At 38.4% G+C, this 27443-nt stretch overlaps 5 protein-coding genes and 1 pseudogene across 9 annotated transcripts; 4 read left to right on the forward strand and 2 right to left on the reverse strand.

Moving 5' to 3' along the window:
- Nucleotides 1–605: 605 nt before the first annotated feature.
- IRE1A (Endoribonuclease/protein kinase IRE1-like protein) lies at nucleotides 606–9518 on the forward strand. Of its 4 annotated transcripts, none has more exons than XR_015818323.1 (8): nucleotides 606–1350; nucleotides 1556–1805; nucleotides 2299–3761; nucleotides 4433–4605; nucleotides 5117–5363; nucleotides 5512–5815; nucleotides 6371–6567; nucleotides 7066–9518. XR_015818323.1 is itself a non-coding variant. In XM_022052187.2 (7 exons), the coding sequence occupies exons 1-7, from the start codon at nucleotides 1133–1135 to the stop codon at nucleotides 6515–6517; spliced, it is 2802 nt and encodes a 933-aa protein (XP_021907879.1). In that variant the 5' UTR covers nucleotides 606–1132; the 3' UTR covers nucleotides 6518–6736. The 4 variants fall into 4 exon arrangements, 1 of the variants encoding a protein (XP_021907879.1); XR_002541215.2 differs by having other exon boundaries at nucleotides 7146–9518; XR_015818324.1 differs by having other exon boundaries at nucleotides 7237–9518.
- LOC148266215 (glutamate receptor 3.6 pseudogene) lies at nucleotides 7133–7928 on the reverse strand (annotated as a pseudogene).
- A 461-nt stretch (nucleotides 9519–9979) lies between the features above and the next one.
- LOC110822157 (Protein phosphatase 2C family protein) lies at nucleotides 9980–12841 on the forward strand. Its single transcript, XM_022052172.2, has 4 exons — nucleotides 9980–10854; nucleotides 11349–11540; nucleotides 11794–11999; nucleotides 12115–12841. Exons 1-4 carry the CDS (start codon nucleotides 10639–10641, stop codon nucleotides 12668–12670), a joined length of 1170 nt encoding a protein of 389 aa, XP_021907864.2. The 5' UTR covers nucleotides 9980–10638; the 3' UTR covers nucleotides 12671–12841.
- Nucleotides 12842–13474: 633 nt separating this feature from the next.
- On the forward strand, nucleotides 13475–16149 carry LOC110822463 (Pentatricopeptide repeat (PPR) superfamily protein). 2 transcript variants are annotated; one of them, XM_022052593.2, is made up of 2 exons: nucleotides 13475–15851; nucleotides 16013–16149. In XM_022052593.2, the coding sequence occupies exon 1, from the start codon at nucleotides 13979–13981 to the stop codon at nucleotides 15848–15850; it is 1872 nt and encodes a 623-aa protein (XP_021908285.2). In that variant the 5' UTR covers nucleotides 13475–13978; the 3' UTR covers nucleotide 15851; nucleotides 16013–16149. The 2 variants fall into 2 exon arrangements, with proteins under 2 accessions (XP_021908285.2, XP_088073622.1); XM_088217496.1 differs by having other exon boundaries at nucleotides 15999–16137.
- Nucleotides 16150–16214: 65 nt separating this feature from the next.
- On the forward strand, nucleotides 16215–18103 carry LOC110822465 (amino acid transporter AVT3A-like). Its single transcript, XM_022052596.2, has one exon. It carries the CDS (start codon nucleotides 16554–16556, stop codon nucleotides 17823–17825), a length of 1272 nt encoding a protein of 423 aa, XP_021908288.2. The 5' UTR covers nucleotides 16215–16553; the 3' UTR covers nucleotides 17826–18103.
- Nucleotides 18104–18385: 282 nt separating this feature from the next.
- LOC110822530 (Calcium-binding EF hand family protein) lies at nucleotides 18386–27062 on the reverse strand. The gene is made up of 13 exons (XM_088217495.1): nucleotides 26723–27062; nucleotides 24811–25990; nucleotides 23940–24158; nucleotides 23622–23848; nucleotides 22731–22805; nucleotides 21767–21838; nucleotides 21586–21684; nucleotides 21385–21456; nucleotides 21185–21299; nucleotides 20483–20551; nucleotides 19959–20298; nucleotides 19649–19772; nucleotides 18386–19398 (listed from the first exon to the last, which is right to left on the reverse strand). The coding sequence occupies exons 1-13, from the start codon at nucleotides 26849–26851 to the stop codon at nucleotides 18667–18669; spliced, it is 3453 nt and encodes a 1150-aa protein (XP_088073621.1). The 5' UTR covers nucleotides 26852–27062; the 3' UTR covers nucleotides 18386–18666.
- Nucleotides 27063–27443: the final 381 nt, after the last annotated feature.

Below are 27443 nucleotides of genomic sequence, written 5' to 3' on the forward strand. Positions count from 1 at the left end.
GAACGGGCTGTGAAATTCTAATGGGCCAAATCACATTCAATATTTGCTATGATTTTAATCAATTCTTCAAATATGAAAATGAAGTTTGTAGATAAAATATATTGAAGGAAAAAATTTGTCTTGGACAAAGAATGAGATTTAATGATCTCTTCATTGCATAAAATATATTTTAGTTATAGAATAAAAAATATTATATGATGCCCATTTCATTATATAACTATTTAGTTTAAGACAGTAAAAAACAAATATAATTCTATCGTCACGTGCGCATGCATGACAATTTTAAAAAGAGTATTTCAAAATTTTAGAAAACAAAAATTAACTTTTTTAATGTGAGTAACACTACTTTTTAGCTCTAACTATAAATGCTACTCTTTTAAGGCATTTGTCACAGCTTTAAAATAAAACCTTACTCTTAAAGCTCTAATTTTTGTTATTCATAAGGAATAAAATCTTGTATTTTTACCTTGATTCTCTACTCTTCAAGAAAAAGGAAGCTTCTGCTCGTGTAAATTTCTTCAAGTGCATCCTCTGGATGTTCTAAAAACATGATTGGGGAATGATTAAGAGGGAGTTTATACCTTTGTAAAAAGGGAACTATTGAGCAAGAGAGACAAATTATTTGTGACAGTGTGTGCAGTTTTATGGAAAAATGATAAACTTTTGTGAAATAGTGTGAAGCGTTTATGGAAGAGAATAACTTTTGTGTAAACAATAAAGAAAAAAGAAAATGAAAACAGAAAAAAGGCTTGCGTTATCGCGACATGTCCTCCGTCTTCAATGAATAGTCAAAGAGAGAAGTTCGGCTTCGAAGTCCGCAGACCCACTGTAGCTCCTCAGTCAATCTTCTCACCAGAAGAATGTTGACACGATAAATCGTGGGAGAAACTCCGGTGAGCCGTGCCGGTAGGGAAGACTTGAAGGCAAAACAATTGGCTAAGGCTAAGCTAACCTCCTGGGCTTGGAGATCCTAAAAGTGCAGTCCTCCTGGAAGCTTCGAATCTTTCGTGTTGCCTTCAATTATTTTTATTTCTCATCATCTTATCTCACCGCCCGCTTTTTGTATCACCAGAAACTCTGATCTGCCTCAATTCGACACTCTTCTGCTTTTGTTTCTGTTCCAGCGTCGCAGATGAGACGAGGCTTTGTTTGGATTTCATGGCGGGTATTGTTTTTTATGCTCGTAATCGTCACCGTGTTAGTGTATTTTCGCCCATTATCCAGACCGATCGCGAGCACAGTTGGCGACGAGTCGAGCCTGGAGAATTCGGAGATTGTAGTTTCTGTCCCCCAAGCAGATCATTATGTAGACGTACCTAGAGCAGGGGCAAGATCTCTTTTGTATGCGCTGTGAGTTTTTCATTTTCCGCTTTCCTTGATTTGCTTTCCTATTTCCTATCCCCTTTGATTTTGCTCAAAATTCATCCAAAGTTTTAAGAATACGTTAAGAAGACGCGTGAGGTAGTGGCCCAGTTTTGATTATTCATAAATTTTCCTGGTTTCTAAGATTTTCTTTTTCTTTTTCTTTTTTTTGGGTGTGGGGGTGATGACGCAGTGAACCTGAAACGGCGTTGGTTAAGCCCGAGACAGAATTAGTTGTTGACCTGGATGGAACAATAACTCTAAGGCATAAGTCTGAGAGAGTGCTCTGGTCGTTTGCAACCGGATCACCAATTTACTCATCATATCAGGCTCCCATTGCAGAAAATGATAAAGAAAATGTTTCTGATCTCACTACTGGATTCTTCCTAGATTTTTGGGATGACTGGACGTTGTACGCCCATGACAAGCACCATGGTGCACTGGTACGAAGCAAAAATGTTCTCTAAATTAAATTGAAAACGAAACATTTGAATCCTTATCTGCAAATCCTGTAAACTTGATTTGCAAGCTTTTTATTTTCTAAATGTCCTTCTTGTTCCTTACACGTGTTTGCATATGATATGTGGTTCATCATCTAAAACTGAGAAGAAATTTGCTTACTTCTGTTTAGTTTTTTTTTTTTTGGAATTATTTCATTGAGGGTGTTCTTGTTTGTGACACACCTGCGAATCATGTTTGTTTGTTTTTTTCTTTTTGGCATTATTTCATTGGTTATGCCGGTTTCTTATTGGTATTTGAGGATGGTGTTAAAGTTGCAGAAGACAAACTTACGACATACTTGCTAAATATGCCTTTTGGTTTTGCATGGTTGGGACATGTCATTATCTTTTTGCCTGATTGCTTACCTAAGTTCTCTTTTATCATTGACTTTTTTTGGCTACACTTTAGTCATTGACTTTAATGTTGTGCTTTCAGAACCTCTCAATGACTGCTGAGGAATTTGTGAAAATTACACCACACGTATCACATGATGGAGTTATACTTGGATCTAAGACAACCACTGTCTTTGTGATTGATGGTAAGACTGGAACGCTGGTCCGATCTTATAAATCACCTTATTCTCCATCCCAGTCACCAACTGATACTGGTGCAAGTACTTTACTTATCAACAATCATTATGATAATGAGTTAGTAAGGCGTAGTTCTGGAAATGCTGCTGCACTACCTCTATATATAACAAGGACAGATTACAAACTGGAATATTTTGGTCTAAACTCAAGCAAGCTTCTATGGAATCTAAAAATTGCTCACTTTGGGGCTGCTTTACTTTGCCAAGATATTGAGATGCCTCTAAGGGAAAATAATTTGAATTCTAGCCATGGGCCTGGTTCTGAAATTAACAATGATTTTGACATGCCATTATCATGCCAATCCAAAATCGACATCCGAAGGCAGCACAAGTCAAAACTATCCACTAAGGTGCTCCCAAAGTCTTCAAATGCAGTGCCTATATCACAGGCCTCCATTGATGGGTCATTAAATAACAAACATGAAACCAAACTGCTTCTAGCGTTTGATCCAGATCTTCCTTCACAATCCAATACTGAGAAAGTATCCAGTTTTGATCAGAACAATGGTGATGTTTATGGGAAAGTGGATATGCTTGCTGAGAGAAAGGCTTATAATGATGAATCAACTGTGTTTTTTAGCCCGCACCTAGCATTAACATTTATTTTGTTTATCTTCGTTCTTGTGGGCTTTGTCTTCTACTGCCGTATTCATGTTGCTAAAGAACAGGATATCTTGAAAGGATGCCCTGGCAATTCTAATTTAAATGCTGTAGCTTCCAAAAGGAAGAAAAGCCGGAAATCAGGAAAGAATAATAGTGGTGTTGAGAAAAAAGACGAGGACATAACATCTGGTAATTATGATGCATTACCATTTACGGATAGTTATAACAATAAATTGTTGGATCTTAATGAACTTGCTAAAGGCGGTGCTAATGGACGGAAGATTGGCAAGTTATTTGTTTCAAATACAGAAATTGCTAAGGGAAGCAATGGTACTATTGTCCTAGAGGGTTTCTATGATGGACGATCAGTTGCTGTGAAACGCCTTGTTCGATCTCACTATGAAGTTGCTTTCAAAGAAATTCAGAATCTCATTGCATCTGACCAGCATCCAAATATTGTTCGATGGTATGGCGTGGAGTATGATCAAGATTTTGTTTATTTATGCTTGGAGCGTTGTATATGTAGCTTGGGTGATTTGGTCCCAAATCACTCCGATTCCTTATACCCTGTCTCCAGTGAGAATCAAGTAATGAAGGCTATAACCGGTTATACGATACGATTGGATTCAGTGAAGGGTATTTTGCAGGATATTAATCTCTGGAAAGCAAGTGGGCATCCAACACCTTTATTGTTAAAATTGATGAGGTTAGCATAGACATATTGGTGACTCAGTAAAACTTCTATGAACCTGTAAAATTTATTCTCATGATCTGTAGTTCTTCAAAATTATTCCAGTCATTGCTGTCGATGATCAGATCATGAACATGTTGACCAAAGGGTAGATAACCCTGATAATCTGTCTGCAACTGGAAAACCTGCCGGCAGAATGAACTCTCCTGTTGTGGAGAGTAGGGTTTTCCATGCTTTCATGCATATGAGATCTATATGCATATATGTGATATGGAGCATAATAATCATACATTTAGATAATGTGTGTTACTGGCAAACATGTTAGTAGAGGCTCATGCACTCTTAGCTTCATACATTTTTTTTGATAGCCATACGATGTTAGAACAAGAATACCAGTGTGCCATTTACTTCCATTCTTAATCTTTATCACCAAAAATGGTACACGTTATGCTTGTGGCTTTTTACATGTCTTTGTAGGTTTTATGGATATCTTGCTTTACTCCTGTAAAAAAAAGATATCTTGCTTTAAGCGTGCCTCTGCATGCCTGCTACTCCTAGATGAACACAAAGTGCAGACCAGATATCTTCATCTCATTGTTAAGTTCAATTAAGTGTCTATAGAACTTATTTGTGCCAGATAATATAATACTAATCTTCTTGTTTTTCTTTTGTATATTTGAACACAGGGATGTGGTTTCTGGGATTGCACATTTGCATGAATTGGGAATCATTCATCGAGACTTAAAGCCACAAAATGTGTTGATAATTGAGGAGAAGTCTTTATGTGCAAAGCTTTCAGATATGGGCATTAGCAAACGCCTCCTTGGGGATATGTCTTCATTGGGTCATCTTGCTACTGGTAGCTATCTTGAGCATTTTATATATTAGCAGAATTCCTGTTGTTAACTTTACTTTTTGCTGCCTGTATGTGGTTGGCAGAACATATTGCGTGATAAATTATTCCCGGTAGTTGTGCTGGGTGTAGCAAACAGCTATTCTAATATAAGGCATTTCATCTAGTGGATTTCCGAGATAGGAATTAGGGAATCTCAGGATTTTAAAAGTTTGTTATTATTTTTGTAATTTGAAAAGAAAATGAAAATTTTCATCTTGGATTATATTATTTAAAATCACTGATCTTGAAGTGAAGGAATCTTTACATTTTGGAAATTTAAAATTCTTACTTAGAAAAGACAAAATGTAATGATGGGACAAAAAGAGTTTGTTGTTTGGAAAAGAATGCAAACTTCAGCCTTCAGGTTCAACATCTATGCTGTCTTTGATTAAGGTTCTCTTAATGATTGAACTGTTCATTGTACTTTATAATTGCTCAGCTATCTTGTTAAATGTGCAAAATATTTTGAGTGCAGGTTGTGGCAGTTCAGGTTGGCAAGCACCTGAACAGCTTCTTCGCGGTCGCCAAACTCGTGCAGTAGATTTGTTTAGTCTAGGTTGTGTCCTCTTTTTCTGTATCACTGGTGGCAAGCATCCATTTGGTGATCATCTTGAACGTGATGTTAACATCACAAAGAACCAAAAGGACCTTTTCCTAGTGGAGTATGTTCCAGAAGCTTTAGATCTCATTTCTGGGTTATTGAACCCTCAACCTGAACTCAGGTAAGTACTTGTCTTTCTGTTCAAATCCAGCAGTAGTTCAGCACCACATGATGCTTGTTATAAACTGGCATATCAACTCTTTGCTAAATCATTATGTAGCTTGTTAATTAGACTGATAAGAGTTCTTTTTTTTTTCTTTGGTTGTCAGGCCAAATGCATCGGAAGTGTTACACCATCCTCTTTTTTGGAATTCTGAGATGAGATTGTCATTTCTCCGTGATGTTAGTGACAGAGTAGAACTAGAAGATCGGGAGAATGAGTCTGACCTCTTGAAAGCTTTAGAAAGTACTGCAACAACGGCTATTGGTGGAAAATGGGATGACAAAGTTGAACTTGCATTTATTGTTGACATGAGCCGCTACCGGCGCTATAAGTTTCACAGTGTTCGAGACTTGTTGCGACTCATGAGAAACAAGTTGAATCACTATAGAGAACTTCCCAAAGAAATCCAGGTTTATCTCCAACTTACAGTTATAGATTGAATTAAACTAGTCTGAAATAAATATCAAGCTCAGTTCATCAACATATTTGGTTGAAAAATCATAAACTTTGTTTGGATTTCTATTTCTGAAAAAAAAAATAAATCAAGTTGATTCTAGGATTGCATTTAGCCTTGTGGATTCTGGCATGGATACTCTGATAGTGATAGAAGACAAGATCAGCCTAAACCTCATTCAGACTGGAAATGAAAAATGTTAACTGGAACTTGAACCATTTGAGGTTGATATTCCATTTCAGATGTTGTCCTTACTGCATCCATGAAGCTTTTTGAAGTGAAGTCTGTTGCCTTTCCAAGATCTTAGCTGAGACCTTAGTTTTTTTTATTTCTCATTGCAGTCTTACTACAGTGGTTCACGAGAATGAAATTTGTATACTTTTCATGTTTTGATGAGGACTAAAATATAATACTTTTAAGTCTCATACCCAAGCACTTTTTATGAGTACTTTCTATAAGATGCATGTGTGGGCTTAACCCGCTTGGCCTTTTGTCCTTTTCTTTTCCTCAGCAACTTGTAGGACCGGTACCTGAAGGTTTTGATGGCTATTTTACAAGTCGATTCCCGGGACTCTTGATTGAAGTCTACAAAGTTGTTTGCAGATACTGCAGAGAGGAAGAATGTTTTCAGAAGTATTTTACGACCACTTTTGGTTGAGTCATTTGTTAAGACAATGCCGTTTAAATTATTTAGCCATCAAACTGCAGGTTAGTTGCAGTTGCATATAATTGTTGTATATAACTGTAGATATACCTGTAATATAATCTAATAAGATATATCAACTTTTGAACATTACCTAATGTTACTTGTACTTCTCAAGTTCCCCAAAAAGGACAGGAAGTTGTTGATTAATGGTTAGAATCATAATTTTAAGTTGCTCTGATTTGTCTTTGGGTGCATGATTTGAGCGAGCAATGCCCTGATCTTGTCACTTTCTGAAGTTTTGATTGCCAATTTCATTAAAAGAAATGCAGTACATGATAAATACTTGTATGTAATTAGAAAACCCTTTTCCTAAGCTTGACTAAAATTTATTTCCAAGCTGACTCCTGAAAGTACTGCATATCATTCATCTGCTGCTTGGTTAAGGAAATGCAGCTTTAGTAGGTAAAACCGCATTGCCCCCACATAGTTGCTAAGTAACGATAAGAGCTGTCTAAGTTGTACTGGTGACTGATTTAATTTTATGTCTTTTAATAACCCAGGCTGGTGTTTGAAGCTATATCAATGCGTTTTATGTTGGAGGCAAATCTGTTGAATCTGTTTGTTGAATTATCTTTGGCAGTAGTTATGGTTTCTCCACATGCCTTCTCTTGTTGCGGTAGATAACTTCACTTTTTCATCAACAAATGAAAGAAATGTCTGAATCCGCGCAGATCGCAAGCTTTGACCAGAAGAAGAAACTAATTCCTGTGGGTGACGCTGGTTGAACTTGCCTATTATTTGTATGAATTAAATGAGGAGAACAAAAAGGCAAGCCAGAGCACATGCCCAAAACTGACCCCCGAAGCTCTTTAGCTGAAGCTTATCATCCTCTAACTTTGTGCCTTGTAAACTGCAAGCAGTTCTCAACAGCCACTTTTCATGCATCCTCTGCAGATCACCATTTTCCTAAAGCTTCAGAATTGCAGTTGACATGTCGACTGCCAAAGGCGAGTCTCGTGGAAATGCCCAACCAAGCATGCAACAAATCATATCTGCATACGTAGGAGCAAATATTTCTATATACTTGCTCCTGTGAAGCATGTGGAAGATAGTAGAGATACTTAAAAACACCCAACCATTTTTAGTGAATTCTTTGCCTACTATGCTAACGCACATATGGCTGAGAGGAAAAGTTCTATAAAATATTTGCACGCTCATCGACCACTGCATCAACACCGCCCTTGTTAGGACCATCTTTCAAGGCTGGGATGAGTCTTCGTTCATGGTCTCTGGGTTCATCTGTTAAATAATTCCAGGCAAATGAACCTTGTGGATACCCACTTCGATCATTGCTTGACATTAAAGCTCTGAGGTCAAGCTTGCTATTGAGCTCGAGTTGATTATCAGAACCACAAATAGCCATTATCTGTGCCAACCTGCTGATACTGCACAACTTCAATTTACGCTGGTTTTCTGCTCATAGGATCAAAACCCAGAAAAATTCAACTACTGCTACTTTGGGCGAAGAACAGAGTTGAAAAGCTATACCTGAATAACATGCAAAAACCTTCTGATAAGCTGCTGAAGAATTGAGGAGATGAGCTAGGATATAAGAAGGCAATACTATAATCACTTACCATAAAACAGTGGCAACTTGTCTTTTAGGAGGACCTCGGAAGTCATTCTTCATTCTATGCTCCAAAATCCAAACAACTACCTGACAATGAGGAAAAAGCTAGCCGTGACAACACACATGGATAGATGGAATGGCCACCGAAACGCCCAAGCATTAGAATTTCACTTTATTAACTGGTGCTACCACAAGCCCAGAGTCGATGTAGGGCTGTGTGAAATCCACCACCTTTGTTTGATTTCTGATGATTGCAGTATCACCTGCTGCCCCATCATACTCCTGTATATGGAAATGGAAATTAGATATTCTGAAGAGGTCAAGTGTCAGTAGACTAGATGTTTTATTTCATGATACTCACACCCGCCATGATCTGACTCACAGGTTCGGTGTTACTGTGATTGTTAAGGCCATCTTCTCGTGGAACAAACTTATATGGGACTGCATATGGCAATAAGTTGAGAGCTGCTGTGAACACGTCAATACAGTAGCCTGTGATCATTTCATCACTTTTTGCAGAGATGAATTCACGAAAACTAACACAATGTGGTACTCCAATTCTCAATTGAAGGTTATCCATGGTCGTAAATAGAAGGGATTGTAGCTATATTCTTCTTCCGGTTGATATACAGTGAAGCAATGAACTTGGAAGAGGAGAAGAAAAGGAATAAGCCTATTCTAGTTGTGACAATTGTCTGTGAATTAAAATCGAAGGCAGTCACCAGGGGCAGTATGTGCCTTGTGAGGGATTTTTGGTGGTGGTCCTGACAATCCTGTGTTTTCCAGCAAAGGCCTAAGTGCACGCACAAGAGCCCTCCAATCCATCATTATCACGTTTTATCTGTTGATCTAACCCAGAAATATATTATGTTACGTATAATATAAAAGGACTTCAGAGGGCGATGGCACATTAACACTTACAAAGTGGATCAGTCAGTACCCAATAGAAGTCCAGGGAAACTACACTTGATGCGGAAGATCTGGATCAGGTACCTTTTGACTTAACCACATTTACTTGGCTAATAATGCCGGGGAAACCTCTTTAGTGGTCGTCTGCTCAAAAAACAAGCACTATACTTCGAACAAAATTTTTGCAGTAGAGAAATATTATATTTTTGTATATGTATAATAAAGTTAAGTTAGTTCAGCTCAACTTCTTCAGTGTAATGACCTGAATAGGGATCTCCATACATGACCCATTCCTTGGATCATGTTTAGCTATTGTTGACTTAGAAGATTAATTAAGGGTGGGTGAGTTCAGTCATTGTCGTATGAAGATAAATGGTGATGATAATCGTGGAGCAGAAAGTGGGATTTACTTGTTTGAGTTATTAAACGGAGAAAGAGATGATGTTGATGGATCACTTTGGTTCACATTCAAAAGTCTCTGTAGCCTCGTGTCATTGCCACCTTTTCAATACCATGTTGTTTTATTAATATATTTTGTCTGTAATATAATAATATAATTACTTTACTTTAATTAAATAATACAAAATGATGGCAACAAATATTAGAGAGAGAAAAAAAAAAAAAAAAAAAAACGTATATGATATATTTTTATACATCCATAGAAAAAATGTGTAACGAAAAAGAACTCGTAACTCACCTGCAACATATCCCATAATTTGATTACTAAATTAATAATTTTTTAAAGTATTATATATTACATAACATACCTCATAATTTAATTCGTTATAATAATTTCTCAGTAGTTATTTAAGAAATTTAAATTAATAAAAGGAAGTTTAATTTATTATTTATATTTTATAATATTTACTAAGAAAATCAATTAGCAGTGACAGGGGAAGTTGAGAAACCAACACGTAGGGCAGGACAGGACATTCTCAACTGTAAACAACAAAGAAAAAAATCCAACGGTAAATACGAGGCACCAACACAGATCCAAGACCCAACTAAAACAAGGCCAGCCGGTGAACAAGTGTAAAAATTACCACGTGTCTCCACCCCCTCTTCTTTCAACCGCTACAATGGCGACCGGGAAACTTGGAATCGCCAGTCACCCACCATTACTCCTATTAACCAACCCTTCTCTTTCCTCTTTAACGGTTCTCCCTCTCCCTACTTCCATGCCCCCCGCCCTCTTCTCTTTTCACATTTCATTTCCGTTTTGGTGGTTCCCTCTTCCTCTTTTTCTTCCTCTTTCTTCAAATTTTCACTTGAAAAACAAACAGAGGTTAGAATGGGATGTGTTTTGTTGCCTGCAAGATCCAAGAAATGGAAGGCTCCGATCTTCCTGCTGCCGGAATAACTGGTTTCTCTTATCTGTAGTACGTTAAATTTCTCTGCCTTGGAGTGAATTACATATAATACTGGTTTAATCTTGGATCCGCTGCTTGGAAGGTCAGGGACAGCTGGTACCGTGCTGTCTGGGTTAAATATCTAAAAAAATGAGTTGTGAGTTGTTTATTGGTTCTAGGTATTGGAGATTTGGATTGTAGTAGAAAAATGGATTAGGAGTTTAGGAGGAGTGAAGAGGGGGAGAATGGCTCCAGGCACTGAAGTTTCACCGCATTCAACACAGGTTACCAGATTGGATGGAGAGATTGATAAAGGAAGTACTGTCTCCAGCAACAATAGAGTAGTTCAAGATGAAATTGACGATACGTTGGACAAATTTGGGCAACTCACCACCGGCAAACCTCCTAGAAATCTCTCGTTTATGCGGCATTGCTCTAGCACTGCCTGGTTGGCTGAACCGGTGAGTTTCTTCTTCTGGGCAACTAATTGATTTCCTTTCTTAAACTACAAGTTAATTATGCTATGCAACTACTTCATTAAATTGAGATTTGAAACCACGAGTTTGATGAGTTATAATATTGTTTGGATTTTAATGGAACAATTCTCCAACTTCAAATGCGAAAAAGAGGAATAGAATTCTCCATTTTAGGCATAGGGGATTTTCCCTGAGCTGCAACGAGCTCTTTATAGGAAATTCACATGGTGAAATTCTGATAAGAATCTGATTTACAAGTTCAAACAAAGTGGGTTCTTTTGCTAAACAAGATCTAAACATATACTTACTACCCCATCCATGATCCACTATGACCCGTCTGCTTGCTATCTCACTTTATGCCATGGGACGATCCATGGGGCTTTTTACGAGGTGATTATGAATCACCAGTTACTTTTAGACCCGTGACATGAAATTTATCTCAGACGATTGATTTCTGTGCATTTTTTTTTTGCTTGTAGGAGTCTGATCTCGCGATCAGCCTTAAATCACCAAAGATTGAGCATTCTGGATTTCAACCTATATTTCGTTCGGGAAGTTGTTCTGAGAAAGGGCCCAAACAGTACATGGAGGATGAGTATGTCCTTGTGGATGATCTAGACAAGCATCTTGGTGAAGCTGCAAAGTTATCTTCTCATGGAGCATTTTATGGGGTGTGTAAATTGATGTTAGGTTAGAGACTTTAATTATCCAGATAATATTTCTGTTATTATTGCTTGAGGTGGAGAGAACTCCTATATAATTAATTCTCCCTGGTGCACACTTGATGGTGTATAAGTCTTGAATCTACTGCACTACTAAAAAGGAACATGACACTAAGTCACTAACCATCTTCTTGTGAATCTTAGCTTCTAAATATTGTGCTCAATGAGGGATGCAATAAACTCCTATTTTTGTTCTCTTCAGGTGTTTGATGGACATGGTGGCATTGATGCAGCCTCATTTGCTCAAAAGAACATCCTCAAGTTTATTGTCGAAGACTCCCATTTTCCAGCTGGCACGAAAAAAGCAGTTAAGAATGCTTTTTTGAAGGCTGATCATGCACTTGCAGACGCTACCTCCCTTGATAAGTCGTCTGGCACTACTGCGTTGACTGCTCTTATCTTGGGAAGGTTGGAATTAGAGCTTTCACCTGTTATCTCCCTATGAATAAATTTTTACCATTCTGATGCTGAGTCTGTCCTCTTTGATGTCTTTGGTTTAAGCGGTCCACTTCTAATTTTGCAGGACCATGCTGATTGCTAATGCTGGGGATTCTCGAGCTGTATTGGGCAAGCGGGGGAGAGCAGTGGAGCTGTCTAAAGACCACAAACCCAACTGCACTTCTGAAAGACTTAGAATTGAGAAACTAGGTGGTGTCATATACGATGGATACCTGAATGGCCAATTATCGGTGGCAAGGGCTCTTGGAGACTGGCACATAAAGGGCTCTAAGGACTCAAATGGCCCTCTGAGCTGTGAGCCAGAGCTAGAAGAGATAATTCTGACAGAAGAAGACGAGTTCTTGATAATGGGGTGTGATGGCCTGTGGGATGTAATGAGCAGCCAGTGTGCAGTGACAATGGTGAGGAAGGAGCTGGTTCAGCATAATGACCCTGAGCTATGTTCAAAAGCACTTGTGAAGGAGGCTCTCCAACGCAACACATGCGATAATCTGACAGTAGTAGTGGTGTGCTTCTCGCCGGATCCACCTCCTCAGATTGAAATCCCAAGGTCCTATAAGAGGAGGAGTATATCGGCTGAAGGGCTGGATCTTCTCAAGGGTGTGTTGAACACCTTCTGAATGACTATGTTTTAGGGCTTGTACAGACCAACTTGGAGTTGTATTATTTATTGGTGGGGGATTTTTCTGAGCTCTTGTTACCCTCTCCAGCTGCGGCTTCACGTTGTTCATTTGTTTGAAAAGTTTTTAACTAAACATCCTGTACATCTGATAAAGATTAGCTTTTATCAACTTCAATTTTTTGAGTTGTTTTTTTTTTCCAATGGTTTAAGCTTCAGTGCCAATCACTTCTTTCAACCCTAATGTCTATGTTGATGATTTTTGGGACTTCAAATTTGAGCCGAGTATTATTCTAAAGTGACATTCTTAAAATCCAGATATCACAAGTAAATTTTTATTATGATAATTGAAATTATTATTCTATTTAAAGAAGAACGAATTCTTAATTCAAGAACTCTCTAACACATTACTTTTTGCATTTTGTGAAAGATTTTAAACAAAATGTTGACTATCTATTAGCAATTATTTTATGAAGTTTTTTCAACAGTGTGGTGGCCTTAAGCTGATTAGAAGGTGAACAAGAGATTCCCATACAAAACAGGGGGAAGTCCCTCCCAATTATTCTGACATATCCGATTTTATTATATATTTCTCTCAATTCAATATATTACTACTTCAAACTTTATCATCTTATTTCACATAATCTTATTTAATTATTTTATGAAGGTATTAGTCATCCACGCCATTGTCTGCAGTAAGATGAAACTAGGTATTAAAAATCCGGACTTCGTATCCGCCGTTGATAAATCATCAGCAATGGCGATGGGTTTGAAGTTATGCAGCCAATACCCACAAAAAGTTAGAGCGGTAGTTACACTTTTTGTAGTATGTATTCTACTTGCAGAGCAGAGGGTTTTAATAAATGGTTTACTTTCGTTAGAAGAAGGTTAGAACCCATCAATTATCATCAATCAAGATAAGAAAAGCACCTCGTTTAACTCTATTGCAATGCCTAAATCAAAGAATGGATATCAAGCTGTTGGCTAAATTTTTCGAAGAGAGTTTGACGCTCGAATGAATTTATCTTATTTGACTAAAACCCTAGCAACCATTTTTCTTGAAATTGTATTTAGCAAAAGCATCTAAAAATCTAACTCGAGTATTTGACAAATGAAAAATAAAAGTTGTTTTGATCAAACAACGCGAAACTTGCAACCTTCAATTCTGTATATTAAGACTTTCTCCGCAACCTTTATTTCACACCCCACATCACTCTCCATTTGCAGTTTGGCTGATCCAAAGCCTTGACTTTTTTATGCAGCAAATCTGGGAAGCCTACAAAGCAGTGGCTAATGGTTTGAAATCTCGATGCCCAGAATCCCAAAACTTCCAAAACCTTCACTTTTCTCCAAAACAAAGACATATAATCCCGAGTTGCTTGTCAGCGTGCACTCAAACTCAATCAGCTCATCCCCATCGCTTGCTGTGGTGCCCAGCCATGAGCACATTGCTAGGCTCATTTTAGACCAAAAAACAGCGTCTCAAGCCCTCCAAACCTTCAGATGGGCCTCAAAGCTTTCAGGTTTCACTCATTCTCAATCTACCTACCGCGCTTTGATCCACAAGCTCTGTGCTTTCCGTCGTTTCGACATTGTCAAGGAACTGCTTGACGAAATGCCCAGCTCAATCGGCTCGGCCCCGGATGAAAATATTTTCCTCACGGTTATCAGAGGGCTCGGGCGGGCCCGCATGATTCGGCAAGTGATCAAAGTGCTTGATTTGATATCGGGATTTGAAAAGATTCCGTCTTTGAAGGTTTACAATTCGATTCTCGATGTCCTTGTCAAGGAGGACATTGATTTAGCCAGGAAGTTTTATAGGGAAAAGATGATGATGGATGGCGTTATAGGTGATGATTATACTTACGGTATTTTAATGAAGGGCCTTTGCTTGACTAATAGGATTGGCGATGGTTTTAAACTCTTGCAGGCTATGAAGAGGCGTGAGGTGATACCAAACACCGTGATTTACAACACATTGATTCATGCTCTTTGCAAGAATGGGAAAGTTGGGAGAGCAAGGAGCTTAGTGAACGAAATGGAGGCTCCCAATGATGTTACTTTCAACATTTTGATATGTGCTTACTGTAAAGAAAACAATTTGGTTCAGGCTCTAGTGTTGGTAGATAAGAGTTTCAACATGGGTTTTGTCCCGGATATGGTTGCAGCGACTAAAGTGGTCGAAGTTCTCTGCAATGGAGGTCGTCTTACAGAGGCACTTGAAATTCTAGAAAGACTGGAAAGCAAGGGAGTTGTGGTGGATGTGGTAGCTTATAACACCTTGATAAAGGGTTATTGTAGAGTGGGGAAGGTGAAAGTTGGATACAGCTTCTTGAAAGAAATGGAGAGAAAGGGCTGTTTGCCAAATGCGGACACATTCAATATATTGATCTCTGGGTTTTGTGAATGTGGAATGTTGGATTCCGCATTAGATATATTCGATGATATGAAAACGGAAGGGATTAGTTGGAATTTCACTACATTTGACACACTAATCAGAGGTTTGTTTTCTGGGGGAAGAATAGAAGATGGGTTTAAGATATTAGAACTTATGGAGGATACAAAAGGCGGTTCTCAGGGTCGTATTAGTCCTTATAACAGTGTATTATATGGTTTGTATAAGGAAAATCATTTGCAGGAAGCAATGGAGTTTTTAGCCAATATGAGGAAACTATTTCCTAGAGCTGTTGACAGGAGCTTGAAGTTATTCAGTTTCTGCAAGGAAGGCAGAATTGCGGATGCAGAGAGAGCGTATGAACAGATGACTGGAGAAGGAGGAATCCCAAGTGCCCTTGTCTATGATTGCTTGATCCGTGGATATTGCCGGGCAATGTGTATGCAGGAAGTGTTTGAGTTAATGAATGACATGATTGGTCTTGGTTATTTTCCTGTTGGATCAACTTTTAATGCTGTAATTAGTGAGTTTTGCAATCAAGGAAAAGTTGGGAGTGCTTTGAAGCTCATGGAGGACATGGGTATGAGGGGTTGCAAGCCTGATACAGGAAGTTACAATCCACTTATTGATTGTCTTTGTAGGGAAGGACATTTTCAAAGGGCTTTACATCTGTTTCAACAGATGATAGGAAAGGGTCTGGTACCTGATTATTTGACATGGAATTCTCTTATGCTTTGTCTCGGTCAAGAAAGAAACTGGGTAGAGAGTAAGAATGTTCTCTTCTGAGGTAAAATTTCTCGAGCTGTCCGTATTTGCAGAACTACAGACACAGACAACTTTTTTTTTTTAATTTTGTTTCTGAATTCTGAGTAAATTTAATTTTACTAAACGTGCCCTAAAAATTAGTAGTTGCCCATTTATTTTCCTTTAACAGAAACGTGATTGCAGACATGATAATCGGATGCAAGTGGACTGAGTCAAATCCTAGCCTGATTGTAACTTAATGAATAATGAGTGTGCCAACATTCTTGCTTGACAGACTTGGTTGGAAATCAAGCGAACCAACATCTGGTAGGCCGGCTTGCTTATATTAAATACTCAATAGCTAACCCCGCTTTTCACTTTCGTCAAAAAGATACGCAAGAGATTTGGCTGTTCATAAAACCAGAAGCCAATTTGTAATGTGCAACCAGATGCCGTCACTGTCACTCCTCTTGTCTGCTACCTAATGACCTATCAGGCTTTCAGTTTATCATCATCGTCATCTCTTCGTTCATGTCAGAAAAAATTTATTAATTACTTCTTCTTTCTCTTCCGCTAAAAATATCTGAGGAGCCAGATTGAAGCTATAAACTTGCATCTTCAGCTTTCATTTCTTCCATTCCAACTGCTCTGCAATTATCAATTCCATATTTTCCTTGAATTTTTTTCTTCTGGGTACCACAAAAGTTCTGTGCTTTTGCTTGAAAACAGAACAAGAAATCAAGATATGGGGTTTGCTGAAGAAGCCGGGTCTTCCTCACATGTACTTCCACCATTTCCAAGAGAAGATACCCCACTTTTAGGGAATCCCCGCCCACTCTCCTCCCAATTCAAGACCTTTGCCAACGTATTTATAGCTATTGTTGGTGCCGGCGTCCTTGGCCTCCCTTACACCTTTAAGAAAACAGGTTGGGTCATGGGTTCGCTCATGCTCTTCTCCGTAGCTATTGTCACCTACTACTGTATGATGCTTCTTATCCTCACTCGTCGCAAGCTTGATTCCCTTCATGGCTTCTCCAAGATCACATCCTTCGGCGACCTCGGTTTTGCTGTTTGTGGACCCGTCGGTCGCTTTTCAGTCGACGCGATGATAGTCCTCGCACAAGCTGGCTTCTGCGTCAGTTACCTTATCTTCGTCTCGAACACTTTGGCCAATATTTTCAATCGTGCCAGTGATCGGATTCTGGGTTTAAGTCCCGCATGTTTTTATCTCTGGGGCTCTTTTCCTTTTCAGTTGGGTCTCAACTCGATCCCAACACTGACCTATTTAGCTCCTCTGAGTATTTTCGCCGATGTGGTTGATATCGGCGCCATGGGAGTGGTTATGGTGGAGGATGTCCTGATGTTCTTGAAGCAAAACCATGCACTTAAAGCTTTTGGGGAGTTTTCAGTCTTCTTTTACGGATTAGGTGTTGCAGTTTATGCATTTGAAGGTGTTGGTATGATATTACCATTAGAATCAGAATGTAAAAACAAAGACAAGTTTGGGAAAGTCCTGGGATTGGGCATGGCTGTGATTTCTCTCATGTATGCAGGATTTGGAGCTCTGGGTTACTTTGCTTTTGGAGAAGAAACAAAAGACATAATCACCACCAATCTTGGGCCAGGACTAGTAAGCACTCTGGTGCAGCTTGGACTCTGTGTGAACTTATTCCTGTCCTTTCCACTGATGATGAACCCGGTGTATGAGGTAGTCGAAAGGCGGTTCTGCGAGGCAAGATACAGCTTGTGGGTGAGATGGGTAGTGGTGTTAGTGGTGAGCTTAGTGGCTTTGCTGGTGCCTAATTTTGCAGATTTCTTGTCCCTGGTGGGAAGCAGCGTGTGCTGTGTTCTGGGTTTTGTGCTGCCTGCTTTGTTTCATTTGATGGTGTTCAGACGAGAGTTGGGTTGGAATGGACGGCTGCTGGATGCCACCATTATAATTCTTGGTGTGGTTATAGCTGTTTCAGGAACCTGGTCTTCCTTGTTGGAGATTTTCGCACCCAAGGCTGACCATTAACCACTGTTTTCTACACGTCTTAGAACTTAAAGGTTCCTACTTTTATGTTTAGCCATTGTTTTTGAAGTAGTAACTAGCAATTGTCTAGGAAATGGGATAGAAAAATTGCTGTTCATTCGCAAATCTCTCTTTCCTTGTTGAGAGTTCAGAACATTTACTAGTAGATCAGATTTCTTTTTCCACCAATTAAATATCTTCGTTGTCTTTTTCATGGTCACTAATGTTGCTCCGACAGAATAGGAGCTCATGATGAAATAAAATTCAAATAAGGGACGGAAGCTGCGAGTGCCGTGACCAAAACTAGAAGCTTGATTTTGAAAGCCATGAAGTTCAATTGGTATTCTTCGTGTCTCTACGTGGGTGCGTAACCCCAGTTCGATAAAAGTTTTTCTTCTTTTTTTGTTCGATAAAAGTTAGCTAATGATAACAAAACAAATGATAATTCTAGAATCCAACGTTTAACAAAATAATTGGCAGCCATGGCTGCATATTCAAACACATAAAGACTTCTGCATATGTTGATCAATGTCATTTTATTCTTGTAAACTTCAAAATTAATATTAAAAAAATGAAAATAGAAATCATATATATCTTTACTCTTGACTATCCACACGAGGAAAATTGCAATGAGGGTGAAAAAATGACAAGTCCATGGAAAGAAGACTTGAAATATTACATGAGGCCTAGCTACAAGCAAAACCACTCATTGTCACATACAACACAAACTATATACTAATTAAAGAATAAGACCACCACGCATACAATGAACAAACCTCATCTATAAATGAGCCTTCAAACTGTAAAGAAAACCCCGCACTTCGATTATAACATACCTAGTCTCCTAGAAAGCACTCCAATTATCAGAACTTCTCCTCCGAGTTTGACTGTCTGAAGATGTCTTAAAAGGGCCACTCGAGCCGAAAGGGTCTGTCTCATCAAATGATGAGAATCCGTGACTATATTCAGAGTCTCCAGTGCTGCGCATGGAATCAAATCTTGATAGGGAATTCCGTGGGGATTGAGAAAATCCACTTTCGTGCACGCTTAAGGAATCAAACCTTTGTGCATTAAACGAATCAAATCTTTGTGCATTAAACGAATCAAATCTCGACGGGAACAGATCAGAATCACTGGTGCTGCGCATTGAATCAAACCTAGCTAGAGAATGGCGTGGAGACTGAGAGAATCCGCTCTCATGCATGTTAAATGAATCAAACTGAGAGAAGCTGTCAAATGAGTGATCCTCCGAGAACCTGTGAGGGGAGCTTCCAAAATTGTAGGCAGGGGTACTTGGAACAGAATCTGCAAACAAAGATGGGCCTCCAGGGAATATGTTATCGGTACGAGGAGTCTCTGTCATTGGCCTTATACCAAACTCTGACCCTTCACTAAAACTCTGTGGGGAATTTCCAAAGTTATAGGCTGGGGTGCTTGGGACAGAATCAGCAAACACAGATTGGCTCATTCCAGGGAACATGCCATCCATGTTTGTGGCGCCCGTCTTTATTGGCTTTATATTAAAGTCACTAAGACCAAATCCAGAAAGATCATCATTTATCCGGTGATCACCGTCCTGCAAGCAAGACATTGTTAGAACAATTAATCAGGAAGATGTAACTTTCACTGCATTTATTACAAATCTTTTGGGAAGAAAAATCAGTTGAAACTTCATACAGTCATAATAAATATGCTTCATTTGGAAACAAAAGGACTAGCAAATTCTTGTGTCAGAAACAAGGCTTTTGACTCCCAAGAAAAAGTTCAAACAAAGAAGTTTTGAGACATGGACACTCAGAAAGCATTGTCTGTATTTGTCCACATACCTTGCCACTATCAGAGTCAAAGCCCCACACAGAATCTGTATCATAATGAGTGTCAAATGTACCCCAGCTAGGTTCATCAAAAATTTTGTCTGCAGAAACTGTAGATTCAGCACCACCGTGATCACTGCAGAAGCAAAACATCAAATTCAGCCACAAAAAGCATAAAGTACAGAGGAAAAAGAAATAATGCCCAGCTACTAATGCTCACAGAATTGCTTGGACGTAAAGCATCAAGTACAGAGGAAAAAGAAATAATTGCCTGCTACTAATGATCGTGTGTGTGTGTGTGTGTGTAAACTTAATCACAGACCTCCTGTTGTCTTCAGCATGGCGGGAACCATCAGCATCATTACTTTTTACGTGACTGGAATCTTGGAATTCTGGAGGTTGGTTCTCAGCTGCACCTCCCCCAGCTGGACTGACAGGAGGACTTCTTTTCAAGGCATCCCCTTGTTCAGATGTCAATTCCTTTTCAGAGGAGTGTTCATCTGCAATTGCAACCTTCTCTGATTTAGCATCGATATCCAGACATGAAGCATTAGAAACCTCATTTGTTGATGATGGTCCATTCTCAATCGGCAAACATTTTTGTTTAGGAGGGGCTACGACATTCTGTACATCCAGAGTGAGCTCTTTGACAAATGTGAACCCTGAAAAGGAATAAAAAGAACAATTCACCTAAATAATCCATTTGAACATCAGACTGATATTCTCCAAACAAAGAGTAAGAGTCATTTATGCTGGATATTCTTGAGCCCCCTTATGGAAAAGAGTATCACCTAAAAACTAGTGGATTGAAAGCTCTTGTAATACAACAAATAACCAATTAAATACCTTCATCATCAAACTTATCCCAATCTTCGTCCCAATCAGCTGCTCCTTCTTGGATGCCAGGTTGCCAGCCTTTAAGAAAGATCAAAAAACAAGATGCAAATATTGTGAGACCATTTAAGCTATCTTCTAGACAGATAGTGACAGAGAACTCGTTTGTCAGTAATAAAAGTGCAAAAGGAAATGTAACTTTCATCCAATTAAGTGATACAAACACAACTTTATGTTTCCGTACACATGCATGAGGGACTGCTCATAATTTTTGCATAAGCTCAAACAGAAAATAATGCTATAGCTAAAAATCAAAGAATAGAAAATTTCCCACAACTAAAAAGCCCCTAAACTCTGTCATCATTATCATCAAAAGAAGGAATTAGTATTTGGGAGGAAAAAAAGAGCCGGAAGAGTAAAGCAATCAAAATATATGAATATTAAACTTAAAAAATAATCTCGATTTTGTATGTTATATTATTATGAAATTTACAGAAAAGGAATTAAACTATATTTATATCAGATATATCATTTTTTCATGGTGACATAAACCACCAAAATTTCAAGTAACCTTGGCAGAAAGTCTAAAATAAATTTTCTGAATGAGAGGGAAAAATAACTGGAAAAAAAATAATAGATGGAAGATAAATGGGCCAAATTCCACCTAACAAACAAGAAAAACAAATATTAAATGGTACAAGGTCTGAGACATACCATAGGGAAGCTCAACCAGTGTCGTTGGTTTGCCACGCAATCCGTACTGTTTGCAGCGTTCATTAAGAGTTTTAATTAGTTCCTCCAGGGCAGATTCAATGCCCTCAGCACGCTCCTGCAAAACCCAACAGGAAAAAAAAGAAAAACCTTGGAAACATGGTCTCCATGCTATCCACCAAATTAATCTCAATACTATGTACCTTAAGAACACCATTTTCGGGGTTGCCTTCTTCCATTTTAACTATTGCCTGATACAATTCCATTTTTTTCTCCTGCATTTGACTCGGTAGAATAATGCCTTTGTTAATGAAAGTACTAGCAGTCAAAATCTTACACCTAAATACGCATATTGACCTACATGATGCAGCAAAACAACTTAATCAGATCCTAGCAATTAATACCTGAATATCACGAAATGTGGCCTCTTCAATAGTCAATTTAGAGGCTACATCTCCAGTCTGCTTGTATTTCTCTTCGTACTTCCTTGCCAATGACTCCACCTGAAATACAAATTGATCATATTAGTAAAACCAACCAGTTATTAATGTGGGGAAATAAGGACAATTCTGGGTAAGGAGATACCTCATGTTTATCAGCAGACACTCTTTCCATTATTTCATTGAGTCGATTGTCACATCTGCTTTTATAAAAAATCTGAACAAGAGGATGCCGAAGGAAAAGGGAAACAATAAATGATACAGAAGCCCCAATATTGCAGTAGGAAAGGAATATCCATTTTCCCCCAAGAGAAAGGTTATAATGCCTTGATATTTACATATCATTGCACCAGCTTATTATAAAACAAGGGGCTAATCAAACAATATATCCACGAGTTAAATGTCTCAGTTACCTGAACTTTCATCACCCTGTCATTACCTCTAAAATTCTAGAGTCCAAACTTTTACTTTTCCCTTTTTGCTTGCTAGACAGTTGCTTTCACATAATTAGCTGTTCTACAGCGTGTCTTATAGCCCAAACGCACCAGCCAAGATGCAAGATGACAGACAGAGTCTAGGGGCTTGGCTTATTTTCAAGGTGTTACATGTACTCATGTGAAAAAAATACAGAACTACAAACATATACAAACATTAATTTATCTATTTATTTGGAGATACATGTGCCCGAAAAAGACAATTAGACCTTAACAAACGTGTCGAAAGTCATCATCATTTGTGTAAGAACGTTCTCTAAATCAAAATTAGAAAAATGCGAAGACCCAAGATAACCTCAAAAAAATCTAATATCAGAAAAAACCCTTGGGATTATATATGTCTCGATCAAATAACTCAATGCCAGATTAATGTCAATCAGATAACACCAACATCTATATCAAAACTCAACTAGTTCTTTCTTGATTTACCAAAAACTGTTTAGTTATTGTTTCTGTTGCATCCAATTGATTCTCTACTTTACTGAGCACAGGCAGGGAATACAGATGCATATTACAAACTAATATCATAGAAAAGATAATTGCAAGTGACATGACAACATGGAAATCATTTATCATCGGTGCAAAAACAGAACAAGAGCACTAGAATATACTCACAAGCTCCTGCATCTTAACACGGCAGAACTCAATTTTCTGTTTTGAATCTGTGATCTCCTTTTCCAACTCTTCTACCTTCATATTAGAATAATTAAAACATTAAAAAGAAGAGAAGGAAATCAAACATTAATTGCAGGAAAGCTATCTCAAGTACTTTAAGCAAAACAGATACTAAAAACAAAAACAAGAAATATAAAAATTAACTAAGACATGCTTTATCAATAAAAATTGAATTCAAACACTTGGAAATGAAACAGAATAAAAAAATAACAGAGATAAAATACTCATATACAGTTCAACTCTTAAAGGAACTAAAAATTCTTTTATGAGAGGAATAAGAAAATGATATTAAAAGCACCCAGGGATCCCACTCATATATTAAAATGTTTACAGCCCTCAAAAGGGAATAGATCAATATGACGAAAAAATCAACCACATCAAACACAGAATGACCTTTACACAAAATATTAAAGCGTTTAAGCCAATGATCCAAGATTGAAGCAAAGGAGAAGAGAAATTTTTGAGATAAAGGTGAAGAGGAATTTTTCAAAGCTCTATTCTGGACTATCCAGAATTAACGTAGTAAAATTCCCACATACTCAAATTAACATAACTAATGTTTATATCACTGAACATCCATTATATAAACATTTGTAGAATTAACACATTCTTGAACAAACATCTTTGTAGAAATAGATGATTTGGCGGTTTTCAAATGTAGCAATTGCTGATATTATCTGGACTCTACCAATACAATAGACTTGAAAAATAGTTCAAAAAAAAACTCAAAAAGCACTAGCAAAGATAGATATACTGGAAAAATCTCACAAGAAGCAAAAAGGTGAATGATCACAGAAGAAAAACTTTAACAGTAGACAATATGGGAAGTACCTTTTTATTAATGGCAGTTGCCTCCTGGAACTTTGCATTCAATGAATCCTGCTCTTCCTTGCTGAGTTGATCCACTATATGTTTCTCCAGCACTGGAACTTTGGGCTTCTGATGACCAGCTGGCATAGCTCCTTCACCGTGAGAAGCAGGAACAGGCCTTGGTGGTTTACCCCTTGCAACAGCGAGAGGCGGCCTTGAAGCACCAGGAATATTTGATTGCTGGAAACCTATTCAAAATTTATTGGAAATCACATCCACCAATAAAATAGATAAAATGGACGCAAGTTAAATATTAAAAACTTGTTGGGAAGGTCATACCATATGCCGGTCTCCAAGTTGCATTGCCATAGGCAGCTGGAGGTTGAGCTGTGCCAAAACCTAGAGTTTCACCAGGCATGATGTTGCTTGGAAGCATTGTAGGAAGAGTGCGACCTTCCCTGTAACGCTCCATCAAGTAAAGAGCGATACAGAACTCCCTAAAGGAGAGCATGCTGTCATTATCTTGATCAGATAGATCCCACACCTGCTTCAAGATCTCTGGAACACCAAGAGTAATGATATAGTAAGCATCACAGAATAATGGTACTCACTGATTACACTTGTCGAGTACATCACACAAGATCTATAAGGATATCCTGAAATGACTGTTAAAGCTTCAACATTCTTGATCAAGAACAGGGAAAGCTACAAAAGATATAGAAAGGAATAAAAGAATTGACTGGTACCAAAGGATTGAATAGAAATCAAAACTACAACAATAACATTACAACCAAGCCTTCAACAAAAGCTCTTTTTCTTTTTTGGTTAGAACCTGTCAAAAATTTTAAATCAGGTTGAGCTGCCCTAGGAACCCAGTCATTTTTCAATATGCATTTTGGGCAATGTAAGGTTGACCCTTATTATAGCCTTCAGAAAGAATTCCTATTTTGCAGCCTAAGCAGAAATAACTGCATGGGAAGTGTTGATAAACACTATCATTGCATCAAGAGCATATTGAAACAACCAGACACCACTCAGCTACTAGGACAGAGATTGCATATTGCAATTCCATTAAGCCAGATGCATATTTGATACCAATAAGCTTATGTTCATGTACAGCAATGGTTGCCAACTCGATTATTTTACTCCTCCCATTAAATGTCACGATAAAAGTAGAAGGAAAATAAGGATAAAGCATCCCATAGCCTACCTCTTGGAAGCCTCCAACTTAAGAACAGATTACGTGCCTGCTCACCAGTAATTTTACCATCTTTATCAGTGTCTACTTGCACAAAAACTTTAGAATACTTGTGAACTTCGGCTGGCGTCATCTTTGGCCATGGATGTTGAGACTGAGTTGATTGACTGGAAGCTAAATTTCCTGCTCCAACAGAAAAACCTGTTGGACTGGGAGCAGTTGTACTCTGGGTAGCTGGTTGTTCAGATAGTTTTCCTGTTGACTGACTTTTCTGGTGCTGACCCACTACAGGATGCTGGCCAAATGTAGTTGGCAGAGATTCATGCGGAGTTGGCTTAACTGAAGTTACAGGGACAGTAGATGGGGGTACAGTCCCTGTTGAAACAGAAGAGCTACTTATTGATGCTGGAGCAGCCAAGGAATTTTGCTTTGGTTGGGCTGGAATTGCAGAGAAGCCATCTCCGAAAAGTGAATCAGATGGAAATCCATTTCCTGAAGCAATTGATTCCTTAGAATCCTTGTCCGCCAACTGATTAGGTGGAGTGAGTTTATCTTGAGTTTTTGGCAGCACAGAGGGTGTTTGTCCAGCAGCCATCAGTGGTCTTGGTTGAAAAGAGGAAGCTATACCTGATATTGCCGGCACAAATGGATCCTGACTTGTGGAAGAATTGTTGTCTTTGTTAGGAAGCTGCGTATTCACCACACCTAAAGAGCCACCTGTACTTCCCCTTAGCCAATCAGTTGATGTGGTTGAACTTGGTGGACGAGGAGCACCAGGTGTAACTCCCCTAGGCATACCTTGACTTGCAAATGCTGGTTGTGATTGAGATGCAGCACTTGGAAGCATACCTTGAGGTGGTCTTGAAAACTGATTTGACTGAGATTGAAAATATTGTTGGTTACCACCTGCATTTCCAATATTAGGTGGCCCTCTAACACCACTGCTTTGAGATGGAGCTGATGTACCTACTTGTGGAACAGGTCCTGCTGTCTTAGACTGAGGAGCAGGTGTAGCAACAAGGTTTATTTGAGGGGCAGGTATTTTAGCCGACGCAGGACCATAAAGTGCTGCCTTCACCATGTCAGGGGTCAATTCTCTTTTACTCTGAGCCACTGTGACAAGTTTAAGAAAATTGTAAAACTCTGCTCGACCCAGGTAACCAACTTTCTTCTGATCGGCATGTGCCCAGATCTGCAGAACATGGGAAGTTAAAAGAAAGGGAATATTAGTTACTCCAATAACTCAGAGAAGGATTAAATACAACTCTTAACAGGATCAATTTGTAAGTGCAGGAGCATTGCTGTTAAAATCTTCCTCTGGGATCATTCATCATACATCCAAATTTAATTAGTAAGGGATTCCAGGCCAAATAATCTCAAATAGTAGAATATATATATATACATGACAAGACATATAAGAGTAAAATAACGTTCAAAGAGTGATGCACTGATCTGAAAGCTGCAATTTCATCTCAGATATTAACCTTCTTTTGCAATTTCAACTGGATAGATAGTTTAACGCATTGCATCTACTATCAGTACATCCACTGGGTTCCAATCCATTTTATTTTTCATCTTCTGATTCTTCTGAAAATCAGTTGCTACCAATTAACCATATAAGGAAACCCGAGAGAGAGAGAGAGATAGAGAGAGAGAAGAAAGACATAAAACAGCCCATTATCCATTATGAAGGAAAATCGAATATATCTGAGGACAAAGTTCTGTTGAGTTAGGCAGCCTAGTAAATACTCCAGACAATCGCTAATAAATTTGAGCAAACAGATACATAAAAAGAATAAGAAATCTTATCTAAACCCTCCTACATTCTATGAGTTTCTAGATTTACGAACCAAAGGGATTAGTTGACGGGAACTAAAAGGGGGAAAATATTGGGAAAAAAACCGACAGAAGATAGAAAGGAGACCTGAGCGAGGACGTGCTTGGGCAAATTGGAGCCTTGAGAGAAGGCAACAGCTTCAGCTCCGCTGATCTGACCATCTCCATCCAAATCCGCTTTCTTGAAGTACGCATCAAAGAGATCATTGTTAGCCATCTCTCGAATTTATAGATCGACACACGATGCTCAAATTTCGACCTGACTCCAATTTTTTATCTATATAGTATCAAATCCTCGTCGCCTTAACAAAACCCCAAAAAAGGCCGATACCAGGTGGTGCTAGCCTGCTTGCGGGGACGAAATGGTGAAGGAGATGGAGGAATAAAATTATGTTTGATTGGATCTACGCTGAAACGACACCGTTTCCAACCGTCACGCTGTTGGTGCTTCCGCCAGCGTCACAACAGTCTGACTTTTTTTACCAGGTGAAATTATTTACATCCAACGTATTAATGATAATTACAATTATTATAATTAATAAATTATAATTTATCATTTTATTCGAAACTGATTCCGTCATCATGTGTGGTCGTAACGATAGAGATTGGACATGAAACGCTGCCGCTTCACACACTGTTCCACTAAACTCGAGATTTGTAATATTTTGAGCCAAATTTTGAACTAAATCTTATCCCAAGAAATGGTTAATTTACTTCTATAAAATATGTTTAATTCTCCCCAAACCTTATTAAATTATTGAATTGAATTTTTTAATTCATGTTAATTTTAAATAAGTTAAAATTAAAAT

The sequence above is a fragment of the Carica papaya genome, chromosome 4 (assembly GCF_054855325.1).
Source record: "Carica papaya isolate Zhongbai chromosome 4, ASM5485532v1, whole genome shotgun sequence".
Taxonomy (NCBI): domain Eukaryota; kingdom Viridiplantae; phylum Streptophyta; class Magnoliopsida; order Brassicales; family Caricaceae; genus Carica; species Carica papaya.

What these genes read in the sequence shown, in the direction of transcription:
- IRE1A (XM_022052187.2), top strand. Translation starts at nt 1,133, where the DNA reads ATGAGACGAGGCTTTGTTTGGATTTCATGGCGGGTATTGTTTTTTATG. An exon ending in AACCCTCAACCTGAACTCAG is followed by an intron (nt 5,364 to 5,511) that starts GTAAGTACTTGT and finishes TTTGGTTGTCAG; the next exon opens with GCCAAATGCATCGGAAGTGT. An exon ending in AACTTCCCAAAGAAATCCAG is followed by an intron (nt 5,816 to 6,370) that starts GTTTATCTCCAA and finishes TCTTTTCCTCAG; the next exon opens with CAACTTGTAGGACCGGTACC.
- LOC110822465 (XM_022052596.2), top strand. Translation starts at nt 16,554, where the DNA reads ATGGGGTTTGCTGAAGAAGCCGGGTCTTCCTCACATGTACTTCCACCA.
- LOC110822530 (XM_088217495.1), bottom strand. Translation starts at nt 26,851, where the DNA reads ATGGCTAACAATGATCTCTTTGATGCGTACTTCAAGAAAGCGGATTTG. An exon ending in GTGTTAAGATGCAGGAGCTT is followed by an intron (nt 21,839 to 22,730) that starts GTGAGTATATTC and finishes CCTCTTGTTCAG; the next exon opens with ATTTTTTATAAAAGCAGATG. An exon ending in TTGACTCTGATAGTGGCAAG is followed by an intron (nt 19,399 to 19,648) that starts GTATGTGGACAA and finishes TCTTGCTTGCAG; the next exon opens with GACGGTGATCACCGGATAAA.
- LOC110822463 (XM_022052593.2), top strand. Translation starts at nt 13,979, where the DNA reads ATGCCCAGAATCCCAAAACTTCCAAAACCTTCACTTTTCTCCAAAACA.
- LOC110822157 (XM_022052172.2), top strand. Translation starts at nt 10,639, where the DNA reads ATGGCTCCAGGCACTGAAGTTTCACCGCATTCAACACAGGTTACCAGA. An exon ending in CTGCCTGGTTGGCTGAACCG is followed by an intron (nt 10,855 to 11,348) that starts GTGAGTTTCTTC and finishes TTTTGCTTGTAG; the next exon opens with GAGTCTGATCTCGCGATCAG. An exon ending in ACTGCTCTTATCTTGGGAAG is followed by an intron (nt 12,000 to 12,114) that starts GTTGGAATTAGA and finishes CTAATTTTGCAG; the next exon opens with GACCATGCTGATTGCTAATG.